At 41.1% G+C, this 11,173-nt stretch overlaps 1 protein-coding gene across 1 annotated transcript in view; it reads left to right on the forward strand.

Moving 5' to 3' along the window:
• LOC106636863 (uncharacterized) overlaps window positions 1-5,349 on the forward strand; it is a 55,296-nt gene extending 49,947 nt beyond the window's left edge. Inside the window, exons 3-5 of the mRNA XM_089592107.1 lie at window positions 360-3,067; window positions 3,332-3,683; window positions 4,816-5,349. Coding sequence (XP_089448233.1) covers window positions 360-3,067; window positions 3,332-3,683; window positions 4,816-5,249 — 3,494 coding nt within the window. The 3' untranslated portion in view covers window positions 5,250-5,349. The remainder of the gene's footprint in view (window positions 1-359; window positions 3,068-3,331; window positions 3,684-4,815) is intronic.
• The last annotated feature ends 5,824 nt before the right edge of the window (window positions 5,350-11,173 follow it).

Below are 11,173 nucleotides of genomic sequence, written 5' to 3' on the forward strand. Positions count from 1 at the left end.
AACCTGCTTGTCCGTTGGAAACTTTTCTTCGGGAGTGCAAGTTTTTATTTTTTCTTACGCTTCGACAGTTTGCCGGATGAGCCAACTGGAGACTTGATTCGAGAATTTTTCGTTTCGGATACTTTTAATTTGTCCCCTTGGAGATGCCTCGTTGCAGCTTTCCCCCCCCCTATCCTTTACAAGAGCTGATTGAACAAAGGCGCCAATCAGGCCCGCATCCGGCCGTGTGTTGTGCGGGCTCGAAACTCTTTTCACCCCGAAATTTCGACGATTCGCCTTCACGCGTTAGAATATATTATAATCCAAGCGCGATTGTACAAACAAATCTCAAACGAATAGCACGGTCAATGTGTTTGCAGACGTGCAGCAGCGCTACCTGGTGGAGACGATAACAATGACGACGGTGACGGAGCGCCGGATAGTCCGGGAGATCAGCGAGGAGGAGAGCCGGCCGGTGGGCGCCAAGGACGAGGCCGATGGCTCCGCCGAGCAAAAGTCCATCGAGCCCGCCGGCAAGGCCCCGCCCGAGGACGCGGCCGACGGCAAGCCCAACCAAGCGACGGCGGCCGAGTTGTCGCTGGCGTTCAAGCTGGGCAGCGTGTCGTCCAGTCTCGCGAGCAACAGTCTCAAGCCGAACTCGGCGGTGCGACAGCTCTTCCCCGACCCCCGGTTCATCTCGCCCCCACCGGCTGTCGCCAAGAGCGTCTCCTCCTCGGACCTCGAGGACGCCGCCGGGCCGGACGACGCCGGCGACGGCACCAAGTTCCTCATAACAGCCGACAACCTCCGGCTCTTCGACTCGTCCAAGCGGCCGGGCGCGGTCAGCCGGTCCGACTCCTCGGACAACAGCGACTCGTCCATCAAGCGGACGATCGAGCGCAACGCTCTGCGCCGCAGTCTACTCTCCAACTACACGGACACCCTCAGGAAGAAGAACACGCTGCGGGGCAAGGACCTCACCCTCGAGGAGCGCATCAGACAGCTGACTTGCGTCGACGAGGACGACGGTGGCGCCGCGGACGACCGTCTCTTGTACCCCGACAACAACAACATGCTGGGCAAGATCGGCCGGCCCAACAACCACCGCAACGCCGTTGGCCACGCTCACCAGCATCACCACCACCACCACCACAACCTCCACAACAACAACAACGGCAGCGTTGGGGCTGGTGGCAACGGTGTGATCAGCAACAGCGTCATCGTCAACAACAACAACAACAACAACAACAACAATAACAACAGCAATGGGGTCCTGCCTCCGAGTGGCTGTAGGATGATGGGCGAGGGCAACTGCGCGACGGATGAGCTGATGCAGTCTCAGGCCGGTGGGGGTGGATTGCTGATGCTCCAGCACCCGCCTTTGCCGGCTAGGGTCTCACCGTCGGGTGAGGAGCGGCCCAAGGCCCACCATCACCATCACCACCACAACTCGGCTTATCGAAAGATCACCGACCTGTTCGGCTCGAAAAAGAGCGGCGGTAGCAACAGTAGCGGAAGCAACGGCGCGTCCGAGCAGCTGAACTTACCGGACATCGGGCTGGGTGGCAAGCACAACCTCAGCGGGGGCAAGTCGGGCTCGAAGGCGAACAGTGAGGCGCGCAAGCAGTTCCTCGCGACGCTGTCCTGCGTCGCCTCGACTGGCGTCGACGAGCGCGACAATTACTACCGGATGCCCCCGAAGCCGAGCCTCGCCGCCGGGGCCTCCTCGGCCGGGGGCCCGGTGGGTGGTGCCGAGCGGAACTCGTATTGCAACAATTCCGACTCGTCGTACAGCCTCGAGGATATCGAGGATGCGCTGAGCGAGGGCATACCCGCCCCGCCCGATGTCACGAGGGGCACGCCGACCTCTGCTGGACCGCCGATAGATGCGTTTGCCGGCCAACAGCAGCAAGACCCCACGGACGAGCTCCTGGCTTTCGTCGAGCAGGACAAGTCGCGGATCGAGCGGATCAAACGCCGCTACAACGACGCCGAGGAGCTGTACCAGCAGCACCAACAACAACAGCAGCAGCTGCACCACCACCATCAGCAGCTGTCGTTGCAGCGTAGCGACAGTTCGGCGTCGAACATCATGGCGATCGAGATCCCAAAGAACTCGATAGCCATGGCTAGGGACGACGAGGAGGACGACGACGACGACGAGCTCAACGACTACGGGTTCAACAGGCGGCCCTCGGTGCGGGGCATCAAGGCCCAATTCGAGACGACGAACGAGATTGTGCGCCAACTGAGAAGCCGCAGCGCCGCCGCCAATTCACTGCCCGAGGCCTGCCGGCTGGCCTCGGCAGCCGCGACCACCACGACCACCGGACACGACGAGGCGAGCGGTGCGACGAACGATCAGCTCGCCACGACCGGGGCCTCCGCGTCCTCGTCCTCCTCGTCCGAGCTCTACCGGGTGACCTACGCCAATGAGATCCTCACCGACCACAACACAATCAACCGCATTAACAACATGCAACGGCAGATCAACGACATCTACCAGACGATAGCCGAGAGCGGGGTCGCCGGTTCGCTGATCGAGCAGCACCGGATGCCCTACATCGAGAGCACCAACGGCAGCAGTAGCACCCTGCCAAGGGCCATGCTACCCCAGCAGGAGCAAGCGGCCTGTCATCGTTTCCTCGAGCACAAGAACGGTCTGCTTAACCCGAACCGGATGCTGAGGATGGCCGGCGACTCGCCGGCCGGTACGTCCACGCCGCCGGGGGTCTACAGCACCCTGCCCAAGAACCACCGGCATCCGGCCCAGGTTTCGACCGCGTACTCCGCGGCTGCCGGCTACTCCTGTGGCATGCTACCGGCGTCTAGTCCCGGGGTCAACCCGGTCGCCGCAGCCGCGGCCGCCGCGGCCAACGCCAAGTGCTACCGGACCATGTACTTTGTGCCGTACAACGGGATGTCGGATCCCACTTACCAGAACATACAGAGGATACTGCCGCCGCACTCGTCGTCCCCGACCAACTACGCCGAGCACCTCGAGAGGTATCCCTATCCGAGGAACGGTAGGATCGACCAGCCGCAACAGCCCCAGCAGAGATACTACGTCAGGCCGGCCTCGATACCGGTGAGTTCACGTGTAGACATCTTTGGTTTTCTTCTAATCAAGCAACTAAGCGTGGAGTTGGAGTAATCATGGAATAGAGACGAACAGACGCGAATACAACAGACACACATACAAACGGACGACCAGAGGTTAAGAAAAAATGGACGTGCATGTCTAGCAGAAAAGTTGTCGCGTGTAGCTTCTCAACTTATATGTGATTTGCATAAACAAAAGTACTGTTCCGATAAATGAAATAAAATAAATGTATCTCTCTACCATCATTAGAACACTCAGACGGGGAGCGGTCAGCTACACCTTCACCTCCACCAGGCGGAGGAGTTCCAGGTGTCGGCCTCGTCGTCCCAGAGCACGCTCGCCCGCCAGCAGTCCCTCCAGCTCCCTGCGACTGGATCTCAGTCAACCAGCAGCAGTAGCAGCAGCAGCAGCAGCGGTATTCATCCGATGCACGCCCAACTGCAGCAACAGGTACAACAGCAGCACCATCTCCAGCAGCCGCAACAACAACAACAACAACAGTACACTGTGCAGACGATAGCCGGGGTTACGTACTCAATATGTCCGCCGCCACCGCCATCGCAGACGAGCGCTACCTACACCTATCAGATGCAGATACAGGGTTAGTCATTTCTTATGTGATTGGAGTCTGATATAATTCCGTTAGAAAATTTTGCGATTAGTTTTTTCCTGTGCCAAAATACGACTAAATTGAATAGTCATTCAAAATTATGACCAACTATGTTGAGCTCGATCACATCAAATTATAAAATAGCCAAACGAGGCTGAAATGAAGCCGTAGAGGTTAATGACATTTTTTTTTTTGCAATTTATAAGATTTAAATGCATACATTTGACGTCCATTTCAATGCTTAGCTACAATCCTACGTAATTTTTTAACGAAAGCACGAATGCATTGAACTACGAAAATACAGTATTTATCTTAATCTCGTATTGTCTGGATGTGCCGAAGCCCAACTAGTGTCCTCATTAAAACAAAAAATAAAAAAAAGAGTTTTTTTATATACCTTTGTTTTACTGATATGTGTGTAATTAACTAACGGTCTGGCGTAATCCAACGGGTGTTCCCCGCACCATGTAAATAGTTTTTTTTTTTTTTTTTTTTTTTTTTTTTTTCGTTCTTGTCAGTCTTCTCCCCCTTTTACAGTATTTGGATCGTGTCACACGTGTCAAGCGTTCGCAGGAACGCCTGTTTATTTCACCCCGCGCTTGTTTTTTTTCTCCCCCAGATCCGAAGCCGTAATCGCTCGTTCGTGCGCTTGTTAATTAGTTAATCTCATTAAATCCCTCCGTCTCATTGACTTTGAATTTCTCCGTCCAACTCTTTGTGCTCGTTCCTCCGGCTATATAATTGAATCTCGTAATTATAGAAATTTCAGCGCTCCCCACGTGGATTTTCATATTTTCGGGAAGCCTCGATATTTTACGCCATACATATTGTCTGTATTATACTACCCAACGGATTTGGGCACAAGTATTTCATGGATTCGTAACGCTTTAAAAGAAAAAAGTCTTTTTTTTTCCTGATCAAAGTGCCCCCATTTTATAATTATCTTATGATAAAATCTATTTTTTTTTTTTTTTTTCGAATAAATAAAGCCTTACACTTTGAGCAAAAAAAAACTACAGTACCCAAGTCCGACCGATGGATATTATTTATAGCGAAAAAAACGCATGACGGCTCTTCCATGATGCAAATGATCGAAAACCGTGTGTTTCTCGCTGGTGTAAAGGTCGACTCGCCTCGTCGGACGTGCAGACCCAAACGAGCTGCAACCCATCGTCGATGAGCGTGAGCGGGGGCCTCTTGAGCAGCGCCAGTCTCCTGGCCAACTCGTCCCTACCAGGCAGCCTGAGCTCCGTGACCTCGTCCCTCCTCTCGTCGCCCACGAAGCAGCCATCGTCGCAGCCGCCCTCGCAAACGGGCAGCCTCCAGAGGGGATCCAGCTGCAGCGTCGCCGAGCGCGGGGTACCCGAGGGCGCGGCCTCGGCACCCTCCCACGATTACCAACTGATGGGCACTAGCAGCGCTGGTTTGACGGCTACGACCGCGACCACGATGACGATGACCACGAGCCAGAGCAGCGTCGGTGTCGTTGGTGGCGAACCGCCCTCGGCCACCCTCGTCGACGCTCAGAATCCCGTATACTACGCCATGAATGTCTGAGAGGAGTTTTACTCGTTGCACGCCGAGAGAGAACTCATAAAGTGTGACCTCATGTAGGATACCTACACGATTTAGGTAAACACTCATTGCTTTCTTTGTTGTTTTCGGTCTATACTTTATTTTCGTGCGTGTACGTTTATTTGTACAAATACATGTACACGCGTGTTGGTTATTTCTTTGTTCTACTCACATTGGCGTATATATATATGAGTTGTATCAACGAATTGAAATGAAGTACATTGGAAAACTGGGAAATTAAATAAATGTCGTGGGAGAAAATCGATTCGACGCTGTACTTATTCTCCGCGCAATAACGAAATTCAGATTAAGCGGGTGATATAGATTATGTGTACGATATCACACTTTATTGTCTGCCTCTCATCGTGTAATCGAGGGCAGGAGTGAACTTCCGTGTATAAGAGGCTTAATAACGTGATTAAATTTTCGCGATGTACGAGAGGGTTTATTATTTAAGGATTTACTTCGGAGGGATGATAAAACAAAAAATTTTCTTTTTCACATATACTTACTCACTATTCGACGAAAATCTTTAACTAACATGTAGTGCATTTTTTTCTTCTTGTACTTAGAGATGATTTATTTTTGTTAAGATTTTCTTGTACTTATCGACGAAATAACCAAATAGCGGAAATCATCAAAATTAATCAATTAGAAATGCTAGCGCAAGTGCTCTCGGCAAATATTAATTTGCTTATTGTTTAATTTATATGCATCATACAATTTTTGGAATCGAAATATATTTGTACGATTTTATTCAGAAACATGAATCGATAAACGAAACATATTATGCAAAAATACAAATATTTTGTTTTCAATTTTTTCGAAAGACAGGCGCTCAGCAAAAAAAAAAAGTAATAATCTTACAATAAACTTCAACAATCTTCGATTTTGTACTCGTACTTTTTAATTATTCGATCTCCGAGAGTGGAGAGATTAATCTCACAGTATTATAACGTAGGATGGTAATTGAAAAATCAAGAAAAAAAATTTTTTTCGGCGAATCACCAATATGTGACTCGCGAATTCATGTAAAGAATATAGGAATTAGAGTAAGAAATGAAAAATAAGTAAAAAAAAAAAAAAGAAACAAAAATGAGAGAGTAATGATTAAGACAGACGCCAAAGAAGCCGAAGAATATAGTAAACTTATATATATATATATATTTAAGATATACGTAGTAATCTGAAAAAGGATTATGTAAAATAATGAAAAAATTTATTAATATTACATAGAACTGCGCCGTAAGTGGAACTTTGATCGTGTTAGTTGTATAAATAATAAATAAACACAACCATAGTACTTCGATCGCAATTCATCGCCAAAAACAATGAGAAAAACAAATGATCCAATAGAAACCGTAAGTCAGGGATATAATTTATAAATGTATAATCGCGCGAGCGAAGGTAAACCATACGTATACCAAATTTTCATTTCTCCATTTGAAAATACGAGGGTTAGAAAAAAAAATAGTGCCGTTATGTTACGTCACGTAGCGTATTTCTCTGATTTAGGAAAAAAAAAAAAATAATAATATATTATTGTAGAGTATTATATTTATACACGCGGTTTGTAAAAGGGGCAGTCAATGCGCAAAGTCTATCATGCGTTTTCCGTTAATGTGCTTTTTTAGCGAATGCATAGAGAGTATATCTGTTATTTACCCTGTAATGAAACGACGAGCTGAATAACATGTGCGTTTATTTTGATGGTGGAAAAATTTCTCAACTATTGATACAAGTGAGCGTTGAATGAACTAATCGTGATTGTAGAAAATTTTACTATTTAGTAGGAAAACTTTGAGTATTCCAAATTTTTCAACAAAACAGTCTAATACGTATAAGCTTTTGTTTTCTTCAAAATTTTAATGTCGATTATGTTTCAAATTAATATTTATTTTTAATGTTTTTCTAAGAATACGAAAAAAGTATTGTGAAAGACTTACTTGTATAATGTCAAGAAGAGCATTGAAAACACGATTGTGTTGAGGATTAAAAAAAAAAAAACCTGTTGTGATATTATTTCGAATTATGATAAATAAATATAGATTTTTATATTTATTTTTCTCTTTCGCTCTTGCATCGTCTATAGGTATAAAAAAAAAATATATATATATATACATATAATGTAAATAAGAAAAAAAAACTTCCTCGATGTATTTTGTTTGCGTTCAAAGTGCAGTGATTCCGTTAAACTGTCACTAAAGTTGAATTCATCCATGAGCTCATTGTTGTTTAAATTATAATGAATACCGTAGTTGATTAGATTATTCTTGCTGTAATATTTATATATATATATATATATATATATATATATATATAAAACGTTGTAAAAGCTGTGCCGTTTTGTGATTCGTTTATAAAATGAAAAATAAAGTTAATATAAGTGGAGACTATACTGAAAAATAAATGTTACGTCGGAAAATTATATTTAATGAAATTAATGGTAAAAATGAGTTTTACGTTTTAGAAAGAAATTTAATATTTTATCAGTATAGGCACGAGAAAATGGTATGGTCTCCGTTGATGAGCAAACATAATATGAAGAAACAAAAAAAACATAAATCTTCGATATATCACACAATTTACTATTGTACGCGTATAGAAACACAAGGGTCAAGTATACATTAAAAAAAAAAAAAATAAACAAAAGAGCCATAAGCGATATTCGACAAGCGCAAAGAAACCGATTGTAGCGAAAAATAATAACCCCAAACGGTGAAGTGTCCATGCGTTGGTACACAAACATGTCGACAGAAAAATACACACAAGCCGTATATAACTTTAAGAAAAAAAAAAAAGTGGAATAAGAAAAACACTGATGGAAATAAACGATAGAGGTCGAGAACGATTTTTCTTTTGTTCTCGATAATTGTCGAAACACTGAAGACTGCAATAAATAAATACAATTCTGGCCTATTTGAATAAAAATAATGAAAATTAATGATTAAATATGTGAGAGAAGCGATAAAAGAATCCAAGTATTATTATGTATGCACGTAATACATGTATAGCAGCATTCGATTAGTCGGTAAGACCGTAAAGATTTTTCGTATATAGATGTCTCGACGATTTTTCGATGCGTTGTAGGCGAAGCGCGCGATTGTTCAATTTATTTGTAGCAACAACGGCGGAAGAAGTATGTTATTATATATTATATACATATAAACGCATCATATTATACATACGTACACACGTGGATCGGCGAGGATGTGCAAGTACATACAATTTATTTATTTTGCATCTTTGTTATACGTTTAAGTTACCTTAATTTCTTTTTCGATTAGTAAAACGACATTCCAAAGATTGAATGATTTTTATTTTATTCATTTACCTTTCATTTATCACTATAACATGTCAGTATTTAATCAGTAGAGTGTTAAAATAGAAAAAAAAATTTTCAAGTTCTGGTTGAAAAAGTATAATAGCACACGAGATGAAAAAAAACTATTAAAAAAATTTTTTTTGTGCCAATCGATAATTGTCAACAATACAGATTTTTTAGTTATGCAGCAGCATCATGCAAGCTATGGTTATATAATAACATTAACAAAAATTAAAAAACTGTTAAAAAAACAAGTTAATCATGTCGTCCGAGTGAATAAGGACTAATCGAGCTATTAGGAAAAAAAAGTATGAGACAGTATAGGCGGGGGATGGTAAATTAAGGGTATACATGAGGAGTATTCGGGACCCTTCGTGAATTTTTCAATTCTTAAATAGAGTTTACAATATGTGTGCGCCGTTGAAAGTTAAGAAAGTAAAAGGATTTTGCTTTGTTTTAGTGTCGGTAAATTTTTTATTACTACGTTAAAAAAAAAAAAAAAAAAATTTCTAATTAAAATTAATACAATTGACGTTAAATGTACTACTTTGTTAGAAAAATATATCCTGTCAGGTGATTGAAAAAAAAACCCCAATCTATAGGTACAAACATGTCTTTAGTCAAAATCTATAAGTACATAAATATATATATATAAATTTCATGACTATTAAAAAAAAAAAAAAAAAAATGAAACAAACGTAAAAAAAAAGATAAAGAAAAGAAAAGTGTATTCAGTGAGAAAAAGTTCGAAATTATGTAGAAACAAAAAAATATCTATAGTATTTTATATCAAAATCATAAAATAAATAAAAGCATAGCATAACAAAGCCAAAATAGAACATTTTTTATAAATTAAAAATTTTATGCAGTATTTCCTGTTTTGTGGATAAACCAGAGCCTACCATTACCTAAAATAATCACTTTTGAATTTTAAACGTAAGGCGATTGAATTATCTGTAGTATTGAGTCGCCAACAGTAAAGAAAATATTAATTAAAACGTACTACCTATAACAGTATTAAAATAAGAAAAAAAAAAAAAAAAAAAAAAAAAAAAAAAGATTTCATTAATTCTCGTGTAGGTTTCAAAACCTGTTAACACAATTAATTTTAAAAATAAACAATCTACCTTCCAGCTCAAAGGGTTGTATTCTACCTTTTTACTAAACGTGTCAAAAATTCTTTTACTTATTATTCGACTTTTTTTCAAGCATATTCAAGTTTAAAAATGTATCAAATTGAAGCAAAAAGTGTAAATAAACTTAGAAAATCGCGAACGGAAACAAGATAAAGGAAGTAAGTAATGATCGTTGATTGTTGTGTCAAGTGGTCCAGTAAAGTACGTAAATCGTATTATTAATAATAAATAGCATAAAAGAAAGAAAAAAAAAATCAATAAAAAGTTGAGATGAAAAAAGTTATTAAGCATTTTGCTAAATAAACAGTCAGACAAACATTCAACTAAAATTATTCGATGTTAATTGCTCTAGGCTCGTTCATTGACTGCCAAAAAATAAGTCGGTATTATCTAGAGTATTTTTTCTTATGAAGTATAGATGTATGAAAGAAAGAGAAAAAATAAAACATTTTAATTTTTCGCAAACACAAAGTAGACATATAAGTAGACATAAATATTATTTTAATAAAGATTGTTAGACATAAAAAAAAAGTATTAAGGAAAATTTTTGAATACGCGAATTATTTAGATGCTAATAAAAAAAAAAGTCGATTTTGGATTGAATTGAACATAGTGATTTGCGTGTGAAAGAGTAATGATGTGGTGATTGATATATACTTGTTATTTTTCATGTAAATCGTTACTTTGAAAATAACTCTCGTCTTTTGGAAAATTATAATTTTTTCAACATTTTGATGACTTCATGAATTTTGATTAATCTTTACTTGCTAATAACTTTTATATTAACTTGACGACTGACGTGGTGGATAACTAATGTTAAATAAACAGAAGGAATCTCGGACTGTGTATTAAGAGATTAAATTCATGAAGTAAAACAAAGGAAAAAGATTTTGCGATGTGAATGTACAGAGTCAGTGAATAATACACATTTGACAAATTGAATGAGAGGCACTTGAACGAGGTCAATGGAAAAAATACATGTCCCGTTTATAAGCTACTATACCATAAACAAACGAGCGAATCGACTCAAATGTTGTAGTGAGATTGAGGCATTTGTGAAGGATGTTGAAACTTTTTTTACTCGATTTTTCAAGGCTCTCATGGTGTCCATTGAGAAATTGAAAAAAAAAGGACAAAAGAACGATTACTTTGTGGATCCTTGTACGCATTAACTTTTTCAAAATGAAAATTCAATGTAGAGAGATAAGATTGATCCCATATTTACTCTGACCTCGAAGAATATTATATACGTATAATGGGATTTTGTATGACGAAGCGTCAAATGTACTTTTGATGCGATTGTACTTGAAACGGCCAAAAATAATTAATAATAATTTACACACAGACTGTATATACATACCATTTGATTGTTAAATAAAACTAGTAAAACATTATGTAAATAAAAAGCTTCAATAATAACGAGGGGAGCTTTTTCTATTTTATCC

Source organism: Copidosoma floridanum, unplaced genomic scaffold, assembly GCF_036245765.1.
Source record: "Copidosoma floridanum isolate Cflo_tuat_1 unplaced genomic scaffold, Cflo_Japanese_pri ptg000014l, whole genome shotgun sequence".
NCBI classification, from domain to species: domain Eukaryota; kingdom Metazoa; phylum Arthropoda; class Insecta; order Hymenoptera; family Encyrtidae; genus Copidosoma; species Copidosoma floridanum.